Genomic DNA, 25,759 nt, shown 5'->3' on the forward strand with positions numbered 1-25,759 from the left:
AATAGCATCTTCCCTACTTTGTGAGAAATTATACAACTGATAAAATGAGCTGGCTCCTACAACATGAAGTGAGACCCTCTCCTTTTTAATTTGTAAAGACCAGACTCATCATGTATTTAGTACAAAATCAAAATCTCATTTTTCCTCTAAGGAACAAAATTTTTTGTTTAAACTTCATTATACAGATTGCTCAATCACAGACAGATACTGTTGAGAAGGCATATATAAAAAGATGCAGCTACAAAATGCTTCTGTGTTCCAATAAAACTATAACAGAATCACTGTTAATACTATATACTCCTTTATATCACACCACCAGTAACCCAAACATCTATTAACAGAATAGTACTGAAAAAATATGTAAAAAATCAGATTTGAAAGCGATATAGTTGTTTCTCTACATAAGACATTACAGCTAGGAAAAGTAACTGGCTATGAGAACAAAGCAAAAATGGCTAGTGCTTTAACTGCAACCCAATGGCCTATTGCTCTTGATTAAAAATTCCAGATGCATACAAGATGTTCCCTACCACCCATGGCAATTGGGCAATACTATTTTTCCTGTATTGATACAAGAGTTATTCCCAACAGCTGTTGCCATATTGATTTTCTCAGTGGTGTAATTACTGTCACAATCTCATGCATTTTACAGTGTTAGAAAAGAAACAGAGAGAACACTAAAGTTGCTTCAGAAAATTAAATAGTTTACACAAAGATATCTTCACACTACACAGCTTTCAACATTTAACCGTTCATCAAAACCCCTGAAAGCTAATTCAAAGAATTTAGTTTTACAAAAGAAAAGAACAGCAAAAGTCTAAATTTACAGATTACCGTTCCTAAGGTAAGTAGAATTTTCATAGTAACGTCAAAAAAATATTGCCCTTCTGTGTTGTAAATTATTTGTATGAACAAGTTTTCTCAATTACTTTCAACAGATTCAAAATCTGTAACATTTTTATTCAGCGTGAAAATACCTTTGGTAACAAAAATGGGCCATGAGACATGACAGCTATTCAAAGTAATTAAATTTGTGATACGTTACCACTGTTCCATTATCTGGCATCATTGGTGTTCCCATATTTGCAGCTCCTTCTGGTCCCATGGAAGGACCAGGACCCATTGCAGGGCCAGGTAAAGTTCCTCTGTTGTTCATATTCATACCCATCATTGGAGGAGGGCCTTGGTTACCAGCAGGTGCTGGGCTAAACGCATCTATGCAAAACAATCTATACTTAGAGCTGTCCTATCTTAATTTTACAAGAACAAACAAACAATTTACAATATTTTAAAAGCCAAATGTACAAGACTTCAAATACTTGAAATAAAAAAATATATATTCTTTGAGACTGTACATTTATCTCAACCATCTGCTTTTAAACAGATTCTCAATAATCCCTATTATTTTGCGTTACATAATTTGCCTCGTGTTTGAAAATCCCAACCTTTATAGCTTTACAGGTGTACAGTTTCTGTGCAGGAACTGAAGCATTCATATAGCATATATATGCAGTATTACACACCACAAATGGGCAAAAATCTCAGGTCATTTTACAGATAGTGGCAGCTATAAGGCAACTTGGTTCTTTCGGGATCACAATACATGAAAAGTACATTTGCACGTACTCTTCTATCATTATTATGTTAATTGTATATAGTGTACAGTAAAAGTAATACCAGAGATGGTACTCAGCTTCACAATAAATTATTAGTAATACAGCATAAACAAAATCTTGCATTTAGCTGTAATTTCTTATGGGAAAAGTAGCAGAAAACTATGGGATATTTTGCTAGACCCCAAAGTGACAGAACAGTCTCCTCCAAAATTCTGATTCAAAGTAAGAGTTAGAAAAAAGCTTGAAAACATATTTTGAGGAGATCATTTAGCTATAATATTGTACCAGAAAACACCACTCTGCCAGCACTCATTAATATACTCAAGACGTAGGTAAAAATGCCTTCATAACATTTTCTCCTGTTGTTATAAGAAAGGAAAAAGTCTGATTATATAGCTCACATCTGCCATTAGGAAATATCATCAACTTCAAGACTGGTGATGATGCATTCTCCTTCCTCCCTCCTCCCAAATAATCCATTCTTTTCAATGAAAATCCATTTTTATGGAAGTGTGCATCCAAAACTTGATAACGGAAGAAGACGTACCTTCGGAATCTAGCCTACACTTAAAAGTATACAGCGTAAGAATACAAAGAAGTCTGATATTTTGCTAGACTACTAAGCTTGTTATTTTAAAAATAAACCCTCTCACTTCTCATCATGACTGTACTTCTTCAGTAACGAATATACAAACATACATGATTGTAAGCAGGCCATTCAGCACAGAGTACTATGGCTATCTGCAGGTACGCAAAATTACATCTGTATTACCTGCCTTGAGTACACATATCACAACAGTCAGTGAAACCACGGCGTGCAAGATATTGCTGCTGAAACTGAAGACCTGCGTTTGATCATTATGCCAACTGCAAACTGTTTAGCCAAAGCAATCCATGCAACACAGCAGCACCTGTAAAGTGCTGAAAAAGTCTACTAGAAGAGAGAAAAATTCTGTAATTTTGAAAAGTAGAACTCCTTTGTGTATAGTAATAAGAAACTCCCAGACCTCTCCCTACGACACTAACTCGAAACATAGGTATGCTCAAGTTGGATGCTTCTTATCTACCCACACAAGTGATTAGTTCATGAAGTAGACAGAAGATTATGCTATAATTCAAGATAATTACCCCAAAATTGGTTTTTAGTATCTTCCACTGAGCGGCTAAGTAGAGAAGAAAAAGCAGAAGTCTAAACTGCCAGTATAAGAAGAAACTTTTCTTTTTGGAAGCTCTTCCTACTCTGCAGGACTATCATGATGGCAGTGATCGGCACAGGCAGTAGTGCCACTACCTAAATGCTAAATTATTGTTATTGGTTTATCAGCCTAATTAAACTGAGCCACCTGGCCATACACAGGCAGCATCACTTATCTGTTAACTGCAACAAAGTTCTCATGCTCTGTGTCATACAAATGCACCCATGGTGCTTCTAGAGTGACATATAGCAACCTATACTATGACACCTATAATATTAATCCGGTTTCTGAGAGTCAGCTCTAACAGGAGGAAAATTCTAGAGTATAATAAAAGGAGAGAATGGTGTCCTGCACACTTTCAGCAAGAGGCCACTATACCATTTTAAGTTTAACTCAGTGGTCCTCCAAAATCCTCCTAGCTCCAAAAGAGTTGCTAACAACTCCTAACAACTTGATTGCCCATTCTTTTTGGTGGGACACTGATGTTAGCAGTTAACTTACAGGACCACGTTTAGAAACAGATGGAAAGCCCTCACCAGTGTTCATGCAACAATGCACAGACATTAAAAACCAAAAAAGTCTTTTTCTGCAAACTGGAGGGCTGAAAAAGTATATTATAAATGTCTGAACTGCACTTAGCAAAGTCTGCCACAGCTGGCAACACGCCAGTCAATAATCCCCTTCAATGCAGACATAGTTCCCAAAAAAACTTCCTTTTTTACATATTGAAGTTTATAAGCTGCACTTAGCATCACAGATCCAACTAAGTGCTATGATGAGGTATATAGATTCTCCCAGAACTTGTCACAGATAACTGCAAGAAAGAGCAGTTCTGCACAAGTCAGCCCAACACATATTAAATCTGTCACAGAGGCACTCTGCTTTCTAATAATATAATGCAGATATTTCCATTACTGAAGATATTCCAGGTCTCTACTGTCCCATATGATGAAAAGCTGCAAATGGCACAGGCAAGGGTCAGTTAAAAATAAAGTCACAATTCTGACAGCAATGTTGAAAACGGATGCTAAGGTCAATAACTAAAGATCTACTATTTAAAGGTCTACTGTAAGGTTTTGGGATCAGATTATTTTGGTTGTACTTGTGGAGTTGCTAAAATACTGGAGAAAAAACAAAATCTCTATAGTGAGCTAACCTAAAATCCAGACACTTTGATTATGTATTTGCTGTGGATATTTTAAAATAGCTGCTCAGAGTTACCCTAACTTCTTTTGGAAGTACGTAACTTATTTCTAAAAGTATTAGGTTTAAAAGCTAGAAAACAAGACCAAGAACATCACTGTTAAGCATTACAACCTGGAAAGAATTGCAGTAAATACACACTTAAAATATGGTTGTAAAAAGTGTATCTTGTGGATCGGGACAACAGGCACAGTATCAATATTTATGAAGTCTCTTAGTTAAACGAAATTTTCAAGTATGCTGCAATGATATGCAAAGGTACAACAATAAAATAAAAAATTTAGTCACAATTTATGCTTCAGTTCATTACTTATAACTTCACAATGTCTTCCTTTAGATTTATTTTTCAAGCTTTTCATCATCCACAAAAGAAAAAGCCTGTTTCTATATTGCAGCTATAAATGTGTCTCAATTAATAAATGCAAGGAAATTGTGAATAACGTATTTTAAAAGCTGAACCAAGCAGATTCGTTAGTCTATTCATTAGTCTATAAGCTCCCATTACTCAAAAAGGTCAAGCAACAATGTTCACTAAGTTTCATATGTAACTTCAAGTTTTAATACAGAAAAATAGTTCTATTACTTTTCCTTAAACTATCAATTTATTTTAAATTAACATTAGAAGTTTCCGATAGATATATATTGATGGTTAATACAGTTTAGTGAAATTTGGTATTACTGAAGAAACACTCTAAGTTTCAGTCTTGTTTAAAAGCAGATATACTGGATAAGTAAAATTCCAAATGGTTTCAGTCTGCATATATGGAGCAAGCACTAATTATCATACTTTTCTAGATTTCACAGTAACAGTTCTTAGTAGTGACAATATTTAAAGTCACAAGAGTGAACTGAGAATATTTGCAAATACAGGTTTGCAGTAACTTAGTAGAACACCAACCACATTATTCATTAACCTCATCGAGAACTTGCCAATTTTGATCTCTCCATCATTTCACTGCATGCAATCACAGTACCAACTTCTCTGAAAAGATAGTCCCTCCAAAAGAATGCCAAACATTTTTTGAACATAAAATTCCTCTTTGCATCAGATAATTTCAAAAGCATCACCCTTCCCTGATTTTTGTTTTTCTTAACTTGCACATCTTATTTTTTTCCCATGTATAGACAAAGCAATAAAATAAAGATACACCTGGGGGAGGAACCTGTTTCAAAGCAAAATATGTGGTATTTTTTATTTCCTAATATTGCTTACTCCTTTTTACCAGTAGTTGTCACTGATTAATAGTGCTTGAGTAACATGTACAGTCCCAAAGAAAAAAAAATTACATTACAGAAGCCTTTTTCCTTCAGATCCCTACCTCCCATGTTAATTGCTCCACGAGGACCCATATCACCCATTCTCATTTCCTGTTCTCTCTGAAAGTAAACATAGTTTTCATGATCAACCTATCATTCTTAGAACTTAAAACATTCCCATTTACCCCATAAAAATAAAAGCGTTAAAATTTTCAAAAGTTTCCATTGATTAAAAATAGTACAAGGAACAAAGTTAACTATACTGTCTTGTTTTTATAATATCAAATGGATTGGTAAGTTCAATAGAACAATGCTGTACATTTTTGTGTGTTAAAGAATAAATATCACAAGTTTCATTTATCATATGTAGCAGTTTAAAGCTCCCAAACAGTTATGTAATCAACTTGAAAAAAATCCATCTTCACATAGTGTTTTTTACTAAAAAGAATTATATTTACATTTTAACTGTAAATAGAGAGGTCTTATTACAGTATTGCCTAAAGGCCATGGTTCAGTAATAGTCAATCTGACTTCATGATTCAAAAATGCTTGTGTTGACTGGAAACCAAGCTCTGATATGTTATATTATGGTATATAAACTCAGTCTGCCAGCTCATCTTTCTTCCAATAGTTTTGACTTAACCTGGTGGTAGAACATATTCTGAAAAATGATATTACGCTACTGATATGTTAGTTCAGATACTGACCATCCTTCTGAAACCAGCATAAAACTGTAGTATATTAACAGAAACTATAACATGCATTTATACTAAACAAAGAAGTCAAAGTGATCCAGATTCAACTGATGCTCAGTCACCCAACAGCAAAAAAGAGTTCTGACATTGCTAATCATGAACCACGGCCTGCTGTGAAACAATACTCAAAGGATAGTACCCAGAGTAGCAAAAAATCATCACTTAAAGGAAAACAGAAATTATCAGAGATAATTTCAAGGATTTTAGTATTACTCTTTACATCAAAAGAATTAAATAGAAACAAATTCACAGTTCAAAACAAAAGCTGAAGAAACTTTTCTCCTTAATTAAAAATTTTCTCCCTAATTTTTTACAAGAATGATAACATGTATTGTGCTCAAGTGAACACACGTGTGCTAAGAATAAGCATATGCAAAACAATTTACCTCATTTTGGAAATCATTCCACTTACGATTTAAGAGAATACGTACAGATGTACTTTGAAAACAAATCCAAATACTAGGCAATATATATAATATATAATCAAATTTTACATGGAAACATTAATCAAACTAAAATACATTCATAGGATTTTTACAGGTTCACAAAACTTCACTTTGGTCAATCATATTTGCGATGCCAAACGCGAGTCTTCTATCTCCACACACTTCAAGCGGCAGACACCATTATTTGACAGAACAGAATTAATAATTTTGTAAAAATACCCTGTTATGGGAAATTGCCATAAGATAAATGACAAAAAGCTCTCAGATCAACAACTTTGTTTCTAGTAACTCATATTAACCTAGAAAATGTACTTAACATAAGAAGATTACACACTATTTTCAAAAGAATATGGCTTAGTGTAGAGGAAAAATAAGGCCTGGTAACTAAAAGACAGATGCAGGTACTAGGGTCCAGCTACAGAAGGCCATTGATGGAACACTAAGGAGGATCTCTTCTTTTGACCCTAGAACCCACGTTAAAAATTTATAGCAGAGCATGCAACTACTTTGACAGACCTTTTACAGTAACATCCATTGGCATTGTAAGTAAAATCATCAGCCCCACCAGGATCAATCAAACCATAAACTGATAGCAACGTCACAAAATTAGATACAACTTTATTGATATTAGTCTGCTTGTACACCTCAGCCCTGACACGAGGAAGCAAAAGGTATATCATCCCTAATGTCAATCCCTAGCCCAAACTGACAGAAAACCACCATGGCTATCAATTTACATTAGTTAGATTGTGTGTGCACACACACAGGCATATATGCACGTGTGACAGGATATGCCACAAACAGTTGTGAGATATTCTTTAGCTACAAGGCAAAGTAACAGATTTTGCATTAGTGCACATAACTTACTTGATTCATCTCAGGTTCAATTGCAAGTTGCTTAGTGTTTGGGTTTTTTCTAATGTGACAAGTGCCATACAAGGCAGGGCCAAATACAGCACTGGTTAGGTAAGGATGTTAAGTACAGAGCTGTAAAAGCTGCACTAGCTTGCTCTGTAAAGCTTTAATGTACACTTTACTTAAAAAGTACATTACCTCCTAGCAATAAACCAGTTTTTTTCTCGGCCTGAAATGCTACCAGTCTTCAGTTAACCACAAGTACAGCAAGACGGGTAGAACTTGCAATTTTTACTTTTTTTAGTCTAGTCTAACATTTGTAAAAAAACCCATTAATTAATTATTTGCCTTTTTTTTTAGCTTTAACTTTGGTGTTGAATTACTACAGTATAAAAAGTATTTCAGCAGTAGAAACAAGATCCATAAATGTGCCTTATGATCTCTACTGCCCATTAGTTTATCAATGTGCCTGCAAGAATTACTATTTTTATTCCTACTGTTCCACGTCCATAACTTATCATGTTCCCTTGAGTTTCCTGTCAGAGAAAATACCCAATTTCAAATGTTAACCAATAGTAGGTATCACTAATGTCATTAAATGATCAACATATTAACAACTTGTATTTGCAGGAGTCCAGATGACAACAAAAATTCAGTCCTATCACACACAGATCATGTCCTAGACAGCTCTTTACTATGTCATCATAAACATATTATTGCAGGTAAGTTAGGTCAACTAGTCCATGGGTTTTGCCCAAAATATGGCAGAGAAAGGAGTACCAACAGGCAGTTTGACAGAGTAGCTGAACCAGTACTGACTGGTAATTCCAGCCCACCTGAGAGCTTCACTTTTGGATAATCAAGTCCTTTGCAGAACTCAACAATGAGAGTGTTACCTTCTCAGAGCTTCTTTTCCTCACTATATGACTGCCCATTCTTCTGTTGAGTAGCAGATGCTTCAGTCCCTTCCCAAAAGCCACCCATAACTACCCATAAGAGGGAGTTAAAACTGAGCAGCAAGAGAGTAGGGCTAAACTCTTAATAGAGAAATATGTGGGCGATTAAGAACCTCTGAAGTCACCTGGTACCTGGGAAAACAACTTAAACTGGAAGAGAACAAGAAAAATGGATGATATGCAATACAGCGGGAAAAGAAAGCCATAGGACAAAGAACATGTAGTAAAGTGTATGGTAATCTTCGAGAAGATCAGAAAACACAACAAAAAGTCCTGCTGTAAAAGCACTGTTTACACAGCTCAAAAGAAAGCTTTCAAAATTACTTCTGTTGCGGGATTCTTATATAATACTTCAGAACTCACTAACACAAACAAGGCTCATGAAGGTCTGATTCACCTGAGGAATTTGCTTTTAGAAAAATTGCTATGATGGAAAATACAGAATTATACTTGCTAATTGTTTTAGATACAAGTATTAAAAAATTTATTTCCTCACAATTCCAACTCATTTTAATGTCAATTGTAAAAAGGACATCTACACCAAAATACTGAATTCAGTTTTCAAATGATGTATTTTACATTTAATATAGCATGGATTTTCCCCCTTTTACAAGTATTAGAAACCAGGTTTCTCGAGTATTTGAGGTGTATCATGTGCAGTGTTCTTACACTTTAAACACCACTGACACAGCAGTCTAAGTACACAGAGAACTGCCAAGATGATCCTTCTGTTTTTTAAATGTATTAGGCTATTTTTAAAATCATTCCACAAAACCATGAAAACAAATGTTTTAAAAAGAAACCCAAGAATTGATATAGGAGAATGTATCAGACGCAAATCCCTTCTCATAGCAAAAGGAAAAATACAAATAGTCATAATGACCTTTTTTTAATAGACAAAGCAGTAGTACTTTTTTCCTGAGAAACAGGCTTTGCAATTGCAGCACCCCAGAGAAAATTAAAAACCTTGTCTCCAAACGATGCAATAGTCATGGTAACAAAGCTATCAAAAAATTATGGTATGAAATAAATATGGCATGGAATATTTTACAACAGCAAAAAGCAAGATACCAATGAAATATTAAGATGATACATCATACAGTTTACAACTGTTTGTGGCCAGGAGATACACTTCTCAATTAACATGGAACTTTTTATTCCCCTTTCAGCTAAGGAATGGTGACCACAGCACTGTCAAGACATGGCATCCAAAAAATGCCTTAGCAGAAAAAGAACATTTACCCTATAAACTTGCACATGATAGTTTAATTAGCACTTTATCTAGGTTGTATATGTAGAGTAAAATGTAATTTACAGTGCTGTCGATTCTCACTTGTTTTCATTAACATGGAAACCCAATTTGCGTCTCTATCAGACTTTATATCTGTCAAAACAGGTATGACATTTCTGTACCCCTAACTAGAATTCCTTACTCCCTTCTAGTGTGGCTTATTTTATTAAGTTCTTTATAGAAAAGAAAAATTATTTCTAAAGACCTCATCAGGAGGTAATTGTAATTTACTGAAAGATACCTATATTTTAATGACATATATCATACAAGTTACTAAAATTGCTAGTTGGCAATCAAAACTGTAATTTGGGGGTAGTTCTGATTGTGCATTATTTGTCTTTTCCTCAGAATGTCTAATTCACTCCAATGACTAAAAATTCACTGAATGAAAAAAATGAAAAAAATTCACTGGAAGTTAAGCTGCCAGCAAGGAGTTAAAGTAATAAAAGCCTTCTCCTCTTCCATCCACCCTTCTTGTCACTTTTCTGTCTTTGACTTGTTCCTCAATTAAGATCCACATGTAAGATACAAAGTTACAAAATCCCCTAACAGTTTGTTTTATTCCATCACATGCAGTAATACTAATTTTATATTAAAAACACTGATCTTTCAAAATCCAAGATTTCTGTGTATTCCTGAGCACTGCAGTCTACATGCAGAGCTGATCCCTCCTCTGAGCTGGGTATCATACTAGATGATTCCAGAAATGTATTCCAGCCTTAAGTACTCAAAGACTCCATGAACTGAGTGATAGCTCCCACCCAGGAGTTTGTAAAAACATAAGTTCTCTTACCTTGCAGAAAACTACACAAATATATTAAACTAGATAACAACTAAAGTAAATGTAGCTATAAAACATATAGCCTACAGTAAACTACAGAGTTCTGTTTTTAAATAGGAAGCCTAATAAAAAGAATTGTCACTACATTTAATAGCTGTCAACTATTGAATCAGAGCTCAACCTCCAAGAAAAACATCTTAAGAAGGCTAGAGGAGATAAAGGAAATTTACTCCTTAGTGACTCAAGTCATGAAAAGAACTGATGGAGATGACTCACTAAGTTCCAACATAAGCATAAAAAAACCTATCAGTAAAACCATGAATACACATTGCATGAAATACATGCAGATACATATATTCCAGTAAATGATACAAAATGGAAAAACATCTCCAACGGCAGTAACAACTATAATCAGAGCTGTTGACAATAAGAAAAAAAAATCTGATTTTCCCTTACGGAAATAAAATATTTATTAGTCCAGTGCATTAATTAAGTATTTCCATTATTTCAATAAAATTGCAAAGGAAGCATCAATTTTTACAGACAGGGGAATTTCTCAAAAGTAATTAACAGCAAAAGTATAGGAATGTATTTGGGAAAAACCTCCATGCATTACATCTTTGCTTTCTGCTTTTAGTTCTCAGTACAAAAGGTCTTCTACTTCTGTGAGGTCTCATTTTCCTTCTGCATCAGTTGCTGAGTATAGTCCTCAGCATCTAAATCCCACAGAAAAAAACCTCCAACCAAACAATTGTCATTAAAGTACTCAAAAACATTTACTATTCTAAGCTGAAGTTATTTTTTAAAAATACAAAAAAATATTATACTTTGAACCGTGTTTTAAAATCACAAGTGTATTTTAATAAAAACTAATACTAAATTCATACTAAGGTGCAAGACAGCCACCACAACATATTAAAAACATCAGTCAATATACCTAGTAACATATACTAGTGTATTTTACATAGATTAATAAAGAAATGGGAGGAGAGTACTCCATTATTTAACTCCACTAACTACCAAAACGCCTCTCAGCACATCACCTAACGCTGTCAAAGACAGGGATGGATTGCAGTTTTGTGTGTGACAGAGAGCGCACACACACTCAACACTCCTATTTTATAGATTTTGAAGAAATGGTTTTCAAAAAGTTACGTATTCTCTCACATTCACCTTAAGACCAGCCATTTCTGATCTTTACAAAATGGAAGATGGTTCAGGATCTTTGTTCAGGCAAAGCTAGCTTCTACTTGCCAAAACACACAACCTGCTGGTTTTGGTTTTTTTGACAGTATGGTGTTGAACAACTGTGAACTTTCCCGTAAGCTTTGGTTTTGCCATTCTCCTACAGCTGGATGCAAAATCCAATCTGAAGTAAAGCTACTTTCTTTCAATACATTAATCCTCATGTGATGTTTAAGTCAGGTCTACACTGACATTTTTGGAAAAGGAAGCAGTTTAACTGCACTAATATTACTCACATTACAAAGACCTTTAGGGGACACCTCACTAACCAGCAATATTCAATAATCCCCTGAAAGAAAATACTATTTAATACACAACAGCCAGCCACTAGGCTAATATTTTAGAGGTAAGCCCACCTAGTGGTCCCTCAAATTTGGAAGCATCAAGGCAACTAAAAGATTCCAGAAACTGAAACACATTTTCACTAAACAGTATAATGTAAATCACATTGTACAAGTTGGCATTCACCTATAGCAGTTGCTAAGTCCTACTACACAATCTCATTACAAGTGTTGAAAATATTAAAGAATGAATAATAATTACATTATTATTACTCTCAAAATATGTTACTGCAAAAAATACTTTTTCTTAAGATTAGTTTCAATGTGATTTGTAAAATTTTTAAGTATTCCTCAACATCTAAACTGAAGGACAGCCAAACCTCTCTTCGTAAGAGATAATTCAGACCCCTAATAATCCTCATGGCCTCCACTGGACCCTTTCCAGTAGCAACTCATTTTTCTTGAATTGTGGAGACCAGAATTGAGCACAGCACTCCAGATGTGGTCTCACTAGGGTCGAGTACAACTCAAAAATTTCAGTCAGCTCCAAGTGGCAAATACCTTAGAGTGAAACCCATCTGCAGTGAAAAGTCACTCTCACTAAACTGTGAGGTTTGTTTGTTGTTTTTTCCTACGTTTAAGTTTAGGGTAGAAAGGAAACTACATAAGGAAAATATCCAAAATACCTGCAACTTTCAAACTGTTAAACTTGAGAATTGCAATCTTGTACAGTAAATAGACAAAAGCCATTAACTAGAATAAAAGCACAAATAACTGTATTTTCATTCAAAAGCTCATGTGCCTTTTAAACACTTTTTATAACATAAGCTGCAGTGGCTTTGTTTTATACAGAACTCATACTTCCAGAATGCTGTATTACAGGTCAAAAATTCAAACTACAATCCAACTTGTTAACAAGAAACAAAACAGTCTAAAATAAGTCAAGATTTACCACAGAACCTACTCTGTTGAATATAGACCTTGGTCCGATATTGAAATTTGTGTCTTTCCTGCTTCATTATTTTGTCTTGCAGTTACTTGTTCCTTCTCTGAACTTTAATACTGCATTTAAACCACTGCATTAATATATCATTATTTCTGAGCTTTTCTCCCACCTCTCCCATTTCCATTTGCTGTAATACAGTAAAATATTGTACATACAGTGTCTACAAAATAAAACTGACTAAAAAAGTGTCTCATTTTCTCATAACCTGTGGAAAATGTTATCCATCACACAAAAAGATTAAATGAAGGCAAAATCAGGCCCCAAACAAACTGCATATATTCAGTAGCTAGGAACAAAATGCATGTATTTTAATGCCGTGCCTCTGTTCAATCACCTTTATATCATTTACATCTAGGTAAAGGAAAACCCTACCACGTCCCCTCACTGCTTAGGAAGCACTCTCTGGGGATGTAACTGCAAAGAAGGATGCTTTTTCCAAATGCCTTTACTGTTGATCATTTGAGAGAAAACAGAAACAGATATTCTGTCAAATTTCCCCCTTGATATAACAGCTAACACTCACAATAAAGTTCAAAATCTGCTTCTCAAATATTTTAAGGTAAAATTCAGAAATAATTTTTCACAAGACAAAGGTGCTTAGAAGATAACCACTTTTAACGGATCTGGAAATCCTTTGAAAAATAAGATATAAGAATATACTAATTCTCTTAATAACAACTTTCTGATTACAACATTCTGTCAATTAATCTGGTTCTGCTGGAGTTAAGAGCCACCTCAGATCCATGGAACCAATATAGGAAAACGATTTCTCCCATTTCTATTAGCTTCATTTTTTCAATGACAGTAAAGAAATTAAAAACATAAATTAAATACAGATCAAGAACTGAACACAAGTATTTTTTCAAAGGCATTTTACTGTTTACTTACCCACAAAACTACTCTCTGGAAGAAATGTCCATCACATCACCAAGTTCACAAATGAGACATGTAATGCAATTACACTACATTCACAATATATTCACATCTTCACAGGCATATTAGAGAATTTTATGCTGCATTTTAGAATTATTCTGGTTTTATTTGAGCTAAAGAAATGTCATGAGAACAGGTAAGTATCAAAACAGACCTCCATGGGAGCATGGAGTATATCTTACTTTCACAGAACAGACTGCAAATAATTTAAGATGCACTCCACAATTTACCCTGGTGTGTGTGCTCTTGAAGGGCTGCTTAACTGATAACAAAGACTGGGCTAACTGTACCATCAGACACAAATGCACTAAAATACTTAAATGAAAATCAGGTGTTAAAAACAATGCTGCATTTTAGATTTCCCAAATGTTATGTTTTCCTTGCACAAAAACCAAATATTAAAATAGAGTGAACACTGGATTGATTCAAAACAATAACCTTCCCCAAATGATTCAAAGATGAGATGTAGTGAAAGTCCTCAATGTTTACTTAGAAGAAAAATTAGTCACCTAAGAATATCCTTTATCATGAAGTGTTTATGTAAAAATCTAACTATTTCTTAATTGAAGTGTCAACGATAACATTGCAAAATCAATTTAAAACACTTTAAAAGCAGCATTACTTACAGACACAGTGCACTAAAATTGTCTCTTTGCCAGACTTTTGTATTAACAATTTTTCCTCACCAAGCAGATACTAGAGATGCTGACTAAATTATAACAAAAAAAACAGTGCACTTGTAGTTGCTATCCTGTAACTCATCTGAGTTCCCAAGCAATGTGAACATGCAAGTATTTGTCGAAAGGAAGCTGAAAGCCGAAGTTTTTCAGTGCTACAAAGAGGTCCTGTAGGAGAAACTTCTAACAAGCAAACAGTGCCTTTTATATATGCTACAGATGTTGTTTACAACCAGAATAGTTCAGTTTAAGATTTTTCAAAAAAACTTTTGGCCTGTCCATAAATACAGCACATAAAACATAGAAAAACATGAACAGAAAAGCATCAATGAAACTTTCTGGAATGAAACCAGGCTCCATAATTTTCCAGCTAGTAATTTTTAGGACCTGTAGGCCAGTTACTGCAAAACTGGAGCAACACAAGGTAGACTTGAATGAAGATAGATCTTTGTTCATTTATTCATTTGAATAAATGAAGATCTGACTGAGGAAAACAATACACTGTACCTGGCAATTTGCGTATTTGCATCGAAGTTTAAGAAACTGGTCATCTAAACAAATCCAAAAAGATTAAGAAACATTGCCACACACAGTAACTCTTCAGCTTTCATCAAAAGATATCCAACAAAGACTAGTATTTTATTTATGTAGTATAGACCCAAAGGTCAGAATCATGGTAGGGATACAATGGGGATCACAATCAATAGTAAAAACCAAAAATACTTGGTTCTTACCTAAACATAAAAGTCCCCCTATAGTTAAACAAATGTTTAACTATAAACAAATTCAGAAAGGGTGGGGGGAAATGAACACAAAGACTCGATAAGTAAATAATTCTTAAAAAGTGTTATAAAAACCAGCACCATGTACAGAAGAGAAACAAAGCCTGAAGAACTTAATTTCATGTCTTTTTTGGATCCTTTACGTTAATATATTTAAAAGAGACAACTACCAGCTATCCTGCCACAAGAAGATACACAAAGCTGCGTTCAGGAACTCTACTAAAAGCAGTGTGCTTTGTGCCATGTATAAAACAAAACTAATACAAACACTTTTTTCATCCTACACAACTCTAGGCCTAAATTAATGAGCCAGTAGGCACTGCAGGAAATCGTAATCGTGACAAATTTTTTTAGTAGGTCCTGTTGTGACAAGACAAGGGGTAATGGTTTTAAAAGTGAGTAGTTCAAAGTAGATGCAAGGAAGATATTTTTTTACAATGAAGGCGATGAAACACTGAAACAGTTGCCCAGACAGATGGTGGACATTCCATCCCTGGAAAAATTACAGATCAGGCTGGACGTGGTTCTGAGCAACCTGATCTAATTGAAGATGTCGCTGCTCATTGCAAGTGGGGTGGACTAGATGGCCTTCAAAGGTTTCTCCCAAACCAAACCTATGTTTCTAAGATAATGTTCAGGAAAAGTCATCTTTAAATGGCAAACCTTAAATATATGTAATTGACTCTTTAAGTGTTAGTTTCTATAGAACTCTGCATCTGAAAAGTTACAAAACAGCTCTACCAAAACTGATCTTTTTACCAAAAAACACTACTTATTAGAGATGCTAATAAATCCAACACCTATTCTCTGGGAAATTAAAGTGTACTTGATGTACCAGATTTAAAATCCATTTTCCTCATGGAAGACACAAGACAAGCACTAGCTCTGGTAATGAGATAAACCTACTCTCACAAAAAGGTATGTGAAACATTCAGGAGAAAAATTATAAATACATTTATTAAAAAAACCTTTAGCCTGGTGCCAACAGACAGGCAACTGCACTAAGACAAGTTAATTTCTATTCTCAGTTTGCTGCATTACCACTACTAAAATTTTCTGCTCTGTGAAAGCTACTGAAGCAAAATGCGAGAGGCGAAGCAAAAGGTCGCACTAAAAAAAAATTAAAAATTATTTAAAAAAACCAGCCACAACTACTAGGAAGGCACTATCTGTAAGAGACAAACCAGACCTATAAACAAGCTTTCCTCACACTATACAACAGACTCTTTAACAGGTTTCCTCACACCAAAAAATACTCTTTCACTTATTGCTTCTTGGGTGTTTTCCTCTTTCTTTAAACACAGACCCTTTGAATAAAGACAAACTTTTCAACTGGAGGAACTTATTTTGGTTGCAAGTCTCAATGCCACCAAGTAAGATCTGATGATTTAGACATGGGTGAGTCCAAAATAGGTACCAAGTAGACAACTGAAACCGAAAGTTAGTTTCTTCTTAGTCTGGGTAAATACGTGTACAAACTCCAAGTCAAACTTAACTCCAGTAGCTGAGGAAGAAAAAATGAAAGTTATTAAGGCAAACGTTAATTTTATCTTCTTCAAAATATATATGGCATTTATCAAACACATTACAAAAGCCTTATTCTTACTTGTCAGAATATAAAAAACTGAAGAATTCCATACTTGAGGAACTTAAGTTGGATAAGCAGATTTTTTTCAATTGTGAGCAGTAACAATTTTTTAAAATAATATTAAAATATATAATACAGACTTATTAAATCTGCTTTTTAACAGATTTTATCATTTTATGATAAAATTGTTATGCAACAGGAAAAGCTAAGTATGCAAACAGAGTATACTACAAACAAGCATACCAGATGCATTTGAGGTCTTTCTATTAATAATTGAACAAAAATGGCATCTGCTAAAGCTGAGGCCTCATTAAACATCAAGACTGACAAAGACAGATGACATTTTGCCGTTACATATGAAACATCTGAAAGGCTTTTAGTTTCTTGATCATCGGTCTTACTGAGGGAAAATGAAGTTAAAAAGAAAACCAGACAAGCCAGAGAACATGGAAGAAAAATTCCTTATCAATTACTGTAGAAGAGAACAAATCTGGAAATTCTTAAAAGTATACTGCAACACCTAATTTCATGCTAGATATTTATGCACATTTAATAGCACATGGAAGTACAAAAATTACTTATGAATAGTCACTTGTTCTATTTGCAAGTTCACACGAAATACATATTAGTATTTTCTAAAGTGCTTTGTGCAAACATTAGAAAATTACTGCAACAGAGTAAAAGATTAGTCTCCTAACTATAACACAAAAAAGTTTATCACATCGCCTAGATACTCACAATTCACACACAGAGAAATACAAAATTATAAATTAAATACTGCAACAATATTTTGCTCCATTACTGAAAAAATTACTTTAAGCAGCATCCTTGAGACACACAAACTTAATCTAGAAAGTCAATTATGAACCATCCTAAAATGGTCATGGAATACTTAAAACCAAAAGATATCTTACTCCACACATAGCTTCAGTTTACGTATAAAAGCAGTTAAATTTTTTTTTGTAGCACAGCTACAAAAAGCTGGCTGAAGTTCTGCATTGATTTTCATGCAATGTCTTTGCACACTAAAAGCAGATGCCAGTTAAAATAATTTTTTCTACCTGACAACGTAATTAAAGGCTGAAAATAATGTGTTTAGTTTCTTAAAATAATACAAATTTAATATTTTAAGGCCTGTTAAGAAAGTATTATTCTTGCCTAAAGTAACGAATCTAGTATCTGAAGCACAAAGAACAGAAGAAACACATGATTTAAGAATCGCTCCACTGGTGTATATCACTGCACTCCTGCAAAAATAAAAATAATTTAGTGCTACTGCCAAAACTAGGACCGCCCACAAACCCACAAACTGCATATTTATAAACTGCTTGCTCAAAAGCAGTTTGGCATGTTGCTTTATGCATAGGAAGAAACTTGATCACTGAAGTAAAATCACTGCCAAGAAAAGCAGGAATGTTTTGTCAGGGTGGCGTATTTTAGTTCTATGTTTAATGATCTGCCTTTCTCCAAGCTCGTTTTACCTTAAAAGGCTTTTAAAGTGTCAAGTATGAGCTACTGCTTCCACAAGTATGTTATGCTGGATTGCAATAAATAGGTAATTCACATTTCCCAACCATGCTCTACAAGAGAGCTTTTATAAAGCAGCAAGAAACAGAGACTTTATTTATACAACCTCACAAAACTTCATCAGCATCAGCTGTACTACGTACACTAGGCTGTCAAGATAAAATAACCAACATTTATTATTAGAAAACAGATCAAATTTGAAAAGATCCTCGGAAATTTTTTATTAATTTCACTGGGCATCTGCCTTAGTTTAGAGTAAGGTAGGAAACGATTCTGTGAAAATTGAAACTGCTTACAGTACTGGAACTTTTAAGAACACTACTATTAGAAGGTGGGATAAAAATACAGTTCTATTCACTTGAGAGGTACAAAGTGCAAAAAACTACTCCTGAATTACATAAGCCCAAGGAAATCTGACAGTCTTGTTTCAAACATGTTTAATGCTTAAGTTGCATGTGAACTTAGAGGTGAGGGATAAGACATGCCTCAGTAGGCTCCAAACAGTAAGAAATGGAAAGCTACATTTATAAATGCTCCGAAGAAGGACAAAATTCTTAGAACAAAAACTAAGTATGTTGGGCATATGAAGCTACGAACTTCACTCTTGTTTTGCAATGTGCTTCTTTACTCCCTTTCTCTCATCTGTCTTACAGGTTTTGATACAAGTCCACTACAATCTCCACTGTTGCAGCAATCTCCACCGCTTTAGTGGTTGCCACTTTATGCTGATACTTACACAACATACTTGAGCAGCAGTGCTCCTGCAAGAAAAACTGAAGGAAAGCAAAATAACATCTACAAATTAGTCCTGAAAAGACTAGGAGAGTAAAAAAAAAAGTATTTAATATACAAATTCTTACATGAAAGACCACAAACCATTCAGAAGTTTAAACTCATTTCACAGGAAACAGTTCCTTACATATGCAAGTTACACTTGAAAAAAAGAGGAGCTTCCATGGAGGGAGGAGGGCAAGGACATCCAAAAATCTCAACTCCCTCTTTAAACCACCAGTAAGAAGAGCTGTAAGTTGGTATCGCAGCTGTTTTATTAATCTATTTCACAGAATTAAATCTGTGCATCACAAAACTAAGACTACAACTCCTTTTAGTCTCTCTTGCAGATACGTGAAAACTATTTTAATATACTAAATCCAAATCACTCTAAGTTGGTGACATGAATAAAAGTATTTCTTGGAACTGGAATTATTTGGTAAAGAGGCTCTGACTGAGATTTAACAGTGTAAATCTAAGCAAGCGATTCACAACTGGTTAGTAACCATTGCATGTTTGAATAATTCATTACCAGCACTCAGAAGTACTTTTTTAAAAAATACTTGTGCTGTTGAAAAATAAAATATTGCTTCCAATCACCATTAGCAAGATCCTCTTTCAGACAGAGGAATGTATGTAAAATAAAAATTAGCAAAATACTACAGGAAAACAAGTTTCCCAAATAAGGTACTGTGAAATCAGAACACATACATATTGAAGATACATCAACAGATTTTAACTAACCAACTTTTAGAAAGCAAGGGAAGCAATATGTAAGTCTTTATCAATAACTTATCTAGTAGAGATCACAGAACTAGATTAGTAAATTGTTTAGGCATCACTAGGCTGTCCATCAGATTAACAATCAACGCAATCAAATTTCTAATGTACATCACCAGAAACAAGAATGCTTCAGGAAAGGAAATCTCCCCCACAGAAAATATTTTTATCATCTGTAACTAAACAAAGTAACTGGTCACTGCATTAAACTTGATTACAAGATGCTTTTCAAAGGTAGTTATACTTAAAAGAATCAAAGTTTAATGACTTACAGAAAAGATACAGATAGAAACTTTCAACAGGAAAGCCTAACACTGCAACCCTATATGAGAGGTTCCAATTCTGGTTGTCATTGCACTTACCATTTATCTTCCTCTTTTAGACTGAACAGTAAAAATGGATAGGATATAAGTGAAGGAAGCTTACTTTTGAAAGCTTTTGAGAAACAAAAACAAGGATTAGAAACAATTATTATTGTCCTTCTAAATACATGGTTGGCAGGAGACTTTAATATGTTATAAGGATTATGCCAAAAGAGTTTATCAAGATCTGATATGGTAAAAACCTATCCATCAGTATAAAAAAATGCAATTCTTATCAACAGTCAACTTTTAAACTCTTAAAATAGAGAATAACTTTTTCAGTATATGTACAATGGTAATCTGAGACTAGAAGTAAGTACCAGATGGAATCTGTTCCCAGCAAACAAGTATTCTTAAGAACAAATAAAACCAAATCAGTTGTACAAGAAATTCTAAATTGAAAACAGACTCGATGTATCATTTTGCAATCTTCAGATATAGTTCACAATTTTTGTCTGCTGCAAAATGGAAAGGCTTTTTCAAGTCCCACTCACACTACGTAAGTACAGTTATCTAAAAAAATGTTGTAACAAACACCTATAAAATGACAGGCGTGCTTAGTCACAGAGCTGCCCTGATTAGAAACTGCTGCTAAAGAAAGTAAGTAAACACATCATTTTCAATTTTGTTTCATTCCTTTTTCAAGTTTCAAAGAACATCAGAAGTAAAATATACATCAAAACATGATCAAGGTACTAGTCTAGATAAAAGGTTTTTGTCATATATTATTGTGTATCTCACTTCAACTTCATATGACATTTAAAAACAACACCTGTATTACATATTCCTTCACATATAACTTTCAGCACTTTCAGTAGGGCTGTTACTGCAGATACAGCATATATTCTTGCAGTGCATAATTAGTTCCAGATGAACCCAGCTCAGTGGGGATGCTACATTCTTCCAAACCATTCTTCCACTTTTGCCTTTCCCCTCCAAAAAACTCAACATATAAAAGTCACAAAAATTGTGCATAGTGATTGAAATGCTTTCCATTCGAACCACTCCTCTTCCTTTCTTACCCTACATTTTTGCCAAGTCCAGCACACCAACTTGGAACAGCTTCTATTTACACAGAGTTTGGAAGTTAAAAATGTAAATAAGCAATGAGGATGGCCAAACTGTGGCAAGCAATTCAAGCACAGAGACTAAGTAACATTATCTCAAGACAGATACAAGAAGAAAAGCAGTAAAGGCTGCAGTGGCCAACATTATCTGGTTTTCCCCAGCACTCCAAGTTGCAGAATATAGGCTACAACCTCCTAACAGCAATGGAATCTGAGGGAGCTACTGCTATCCCAAGCCTGTGGGTTGGCTCCCCAGCTTCCTGCTAGTGCAGTTCCCTGCAGCGAGAAGCACGGGCCTCACACAACAGGCACAGGATGATTCGGAGAGGTAGCTTAGAGGGTCAGAAAGTCAGGTGACCCCAAAAGATGCTACATTAAGATATTAAGGTGAAATAAAATTTCACATTTGGCAGTACAGAAGTCACAATCAGTAAGTACTACTTCTAAATTACAGCAGGCAACTGTTATATGTTATTTACTGAAGTATGTTTAATAATATTTGGAACACACTAAAGGACAGTGTGAGTTTTGAACTCCTGGTCTTCATCGGTCCGAAAAAAAGACATGCTTAAAGCAATTTTCTTTTACAGTGTGAGCACTTATGGAAATAAATGACTGACTGCTTTCTGATCCAAGTCCCTCAAAACACAGTGTGCAAAATCAACTGATATCTGCTAGTAAAATCAAAGTAACTATTTTGCTTTCTCCCAGTCTTTACTAAAAAGACTAAGTGGCAGAGGATGGGGAAAAATGTCCTGCCAAGAGCAGGTAATCATTTATTTTCTAGCATCTCTTAGGATGTCTCAGAACATATATAATAAATTCTTTGCAACCACACAGAAAATTTTATGGTATAGAACATAAAATAGGTATTTCTTCCACAAAAACAGAAAGTAGCTGAAAAATTAGCAGCTCATTTTTGATTCACTATCAAGTTGTACCTGTGAAGGGGAGTAAACTGCCCTCCTGCAGACTACAGTTGTTACAGTAACAGAAAAGAGCATTGTGTGAATCGCTTATTCATTGCTTCCTCACTAAGAACAGCTGTTAACAGTAAAAGGTATCCTATTCATATGAAACTAAAGCATTCGCAACACATGTTGCATTCATTTAACTGATTTGGTTGGTAGAAAGAAAGCATATTTCTTCACCAAAACAGATCATCACTCCATTTTGTTTCTGGAGTATATTATTTTACCAGTAAGCATAAACTAAAACAAGCAATTCAAACAAGCTTAACAGCATGAACTGGTTTAAAATTTAAACCTTCAGGCAGACTAAGGCACTTCCTCATGGAAACATCATTGATTCCCATCCCCTTTCCCAAATAAAAAAAGACAAGTTATCTAAACACCTTAAGGTAAGTGTTCAAAGAAGTCCTCAAAGAATGAAGTGTTACATCACCAGCTTGTAGGAAAAATGACAGTGATGTCATTAAGTGATGTCATCATACAAGAGAATAACTACACTACTGAATATGTACCACTTCTCTCAGGAGAATGATGGAATTCTAAACTAAAAAGGGTAAATATGAAGATGGCAATTCAATAGCTAATACAACAAATAATACAATGAAAAAATTATTTTGCAATTTGGACTTTCATCATAAAATTTGACTTACGTTGTCCATGAAATTTGGCTTAAATCCTCCCTCCTGCTGACGTCGTAATTCCTCCTGTTCCCTCTGACGCAGCATCTCTTCTTCACGACGTCTGTGTTCTTCTTCATGTCTAGAATATTTTTCAAAAATTATGTCAACTTAGTATCTTGACCTGTGCATGCTTGTACTCAGTCTCAGGACATAAGATCAAGCATATAAACAAAATTGTCCTTTTTTTTTTTTTTTTAATACAGTGTAAGGCACTGATCTACTCCACTTGATAAGCCTGAATATTATTGAAGTATTTTTAAATTTTTTTAAACTGGAATCCAGGTAATTGCAATACCATTACATACGATATGTAGTCGTTCAGGTACATACTGGTAAGCAGGTTAGAACTTTTTAACAAGTCACTATGGATTAAAACATCTCAATACTGCAAAAAGATACAGTTTTAACTCTGAGATGTGCTTGTGTTGTTCTTTTTTCTTAACATTTATTGTGATATTTAACATAAAAAGTATAAACTTTATCAGCATGATGATACTATGTCTATTTTCTTGAATTTTAGCAGAGATATGAAAACAAACATTTGCAATATACCAGAACATAAAGTGAAATTAGCCTCCAAAATCCCATGGCAGACTATAAAACTGCAATGCTACAGTTCTATATGCAGATCATCTGCCCATAAATCTTAGAAGCATGTTCACATCTATTACAGCTATGCTGCAGTGACAAGGTTAAAACAGATGTGAAACAAAAAAGCTATGTTAAGACATTTCTACACTACTTATAAATCTCAGAAATTTACAACAGAACTAGCGGAGCTGATACAAATGAAAAAAAATCAAGCAAAACTTGAAACTGTTGTTTTACATTAGCATTACATTATCATAAATAGCACATGTTATGCTTTTGAAAAGCCAATTTTTAGCAGCAGAAACATCTATTCAGTATCAATAGCAAGCTCGACAAGCTGAAGTATCTAAATTCATGCAGGCCTACAGTGGTTGCATGCCACACCTTTGCACAGTAGAAGACAAAAATACCTCAATTGTATCTGCTTGCGTTTTTGAAGTTCTTGATTTCGAAGTTCTTCCAAACGCCTCAATTCTTCTTGACGACGCATGAGATCTACCGATATTAGAAGTGTATTTAAATATAAAAGCTGTCAATCAATAGTGTGGCAACATAAAAAATGCTATTGTTGTCAGATTACAGTTCTAACATTCAAATTTTAAACAAATTCATCAATGCATTTAACTCATTCTTCCCATAAAGTTACGAAAAAACACACTGGATCTATGTGTCACAAAGGTAGAAATGTACAGGATGGGCAAAGCCTACACAGCAGGTAATGACAACAGAAGTCCTCAAAGAAAAGCAGAAAAACCTCACAATCCCTTACATCACATCCTGATTTTACATCTAGGGCAGGGCACCCATTTTCTCACAATGCTGCATACTGCTGAAGTCACACCACCAAGTACACTACACCTAGTACACTAATAGTAAAAGAAATATGGACTTACTTAAACTTTCTACTACCTATTGCAGATCACCTATATATGGCATGCATCACAAAATGAATTTCGGTGCATGAAATCCAAATCTCCATGGAGATTTATCACATGACTCTATAGCAACTTAGAAATTACTGGTATTTTAACTCCCACCAGAAAGGAAGAGCCACAGCCTCTTTAAAAGCACTTAAAATGCTCTTAAATAGCAGGGCACAACTCACAGTTATTACTTTTGCTGACCAGTCACATTTTTGATTCCTGCCTGGCAATTTATACTTTCTTCAAAGAATACTAATTCTACCTTTTGTTAGAAAGCAGTTCTTTGTCTTTTCTAATTTCAGAGTATATTGGCACAAGACATTATTTATAGACACCACCAGGAACACTCCACCCATACAAACTATTATATGCACATTTCTCTACGCGTTTCTTCGCTATACTAATTAAATAATCTTTTTAGCTATGCAAATCACTTTCCTCAAAATTGCATCAACATAAATTATAACTTAAAATTTTACTTTGATATCCCAAAAATACAATGACCAGTATATATTGCCCAAATATCATGTATTTGTTTTCATTTCTAGCAAAGATTATCAGATTTTTAATCTCACAACATCCTTATTGACATTAGAAGTCCTTTCTCAAACACATTTTGTAGGATTGCTTTTTCAATCTCTTCTGCAAAATTAACACATTTCACAGCTGAATAAAATATGACTACACTGAAGATTCACTCAAAACACAAAGTCTGAGGACCACTTCTTTCCAACAGTGCTTACCATAAAAATCCTGGCCACTGTTATCCTGATAATTCAGGAATTTCACAAGCACACTATTTTTCCTTTTCAATAACCTTCAGAATATTTTTGAGTGCAGGTGTACTCTTCTTTTAAAATAAACCTTTAGGATGCTTCAGAGTATTTGAGATTAAGGACTGACCCATTCTATACTCAACACTGTCCACTGCAGGAAAAGATGTTTCTTTTTCAGTTCTTTGTTCTTTCAATTTTATGTAGTGTTCCCTAGTTCTGGTGCACACTGGCACAGGATTTCTCTCTGGCACAGATACTTTCTCTCCATTAGTAATGGCTATAAATTTATCATTTACTGCCCTTTGCTCTTAAGGTGTAGCACACTACTTTTCCCACTGTTGTCTTAATTTTTTTCCATTGCATAGTTGTGATTATTGCCTTTGCTGAAATTGTTAGTATTTTGAAGTTCAACATAGCAATTCATGATTCAGTAGCATTTGACA

General features: G+C 34.4%; 1 protein-coding gene across 5 annotated transcripts in view; it reads right to left on the reverse strand.

Annotated features, from left to right (window-relative positions):
* PSPC1 (paraspeckle component 1) overlaps positions 1-25,759 on the reverse strand; it is a 64,397-nt gene that overhangs the window by 29,187 nt on the left and 9,451 nt on the right. For 3 of the 5 annotated variants that reach the window (XR_007631095.1, XR_007631094.1, XM_050333949.1), the window contains exons 5-8: positions 24,028-24,112; positions 22,997-23,105; positions 5,335-5,392; positions 1,046-1,215 (exon numbers count right to left, since the gene is read on the reverse strand). Coding sequence is in view for 1 of the 5 variants with exons in the window: in XM_050333949.1 (XP_050189906.1) it covers positions 1,046-1,215; positions 5,335-5,392; positions 22,997-23,105; positions 24,028-24,112 (422 nt within the window). In the remaining 4 variants the exon portion in view is untranslated. The remainder of the gene's footprint in view (positions 1-1,045; positions 1,216-5,334; positions 5,393-22,996; positions 23,106-24,027; positions 24,113-25,759) is intronic. The other 2 variants (XR_007631097.1, XR_007631096.1) reach the window with 1 other exon arrangement.

This window comes from Myiozetetes cayanensis, unplaced genomic scaffold (assembly GCF_022539395.1).
Source record: "Myiozetetes cayanensis isolate MyiCay16 unplaced genomic scaffold, myiCay2020 scf5-8, whole genome shotgun sequence".
In the NCBI taxonomy this organism is placed as follows: domain Eukaryota; kingdom Metazoa; phylum Chordata; class Aves; order Passeriformes; family Tyrannidae; genus Myiozetetes; species Myiozetetes cayanensis.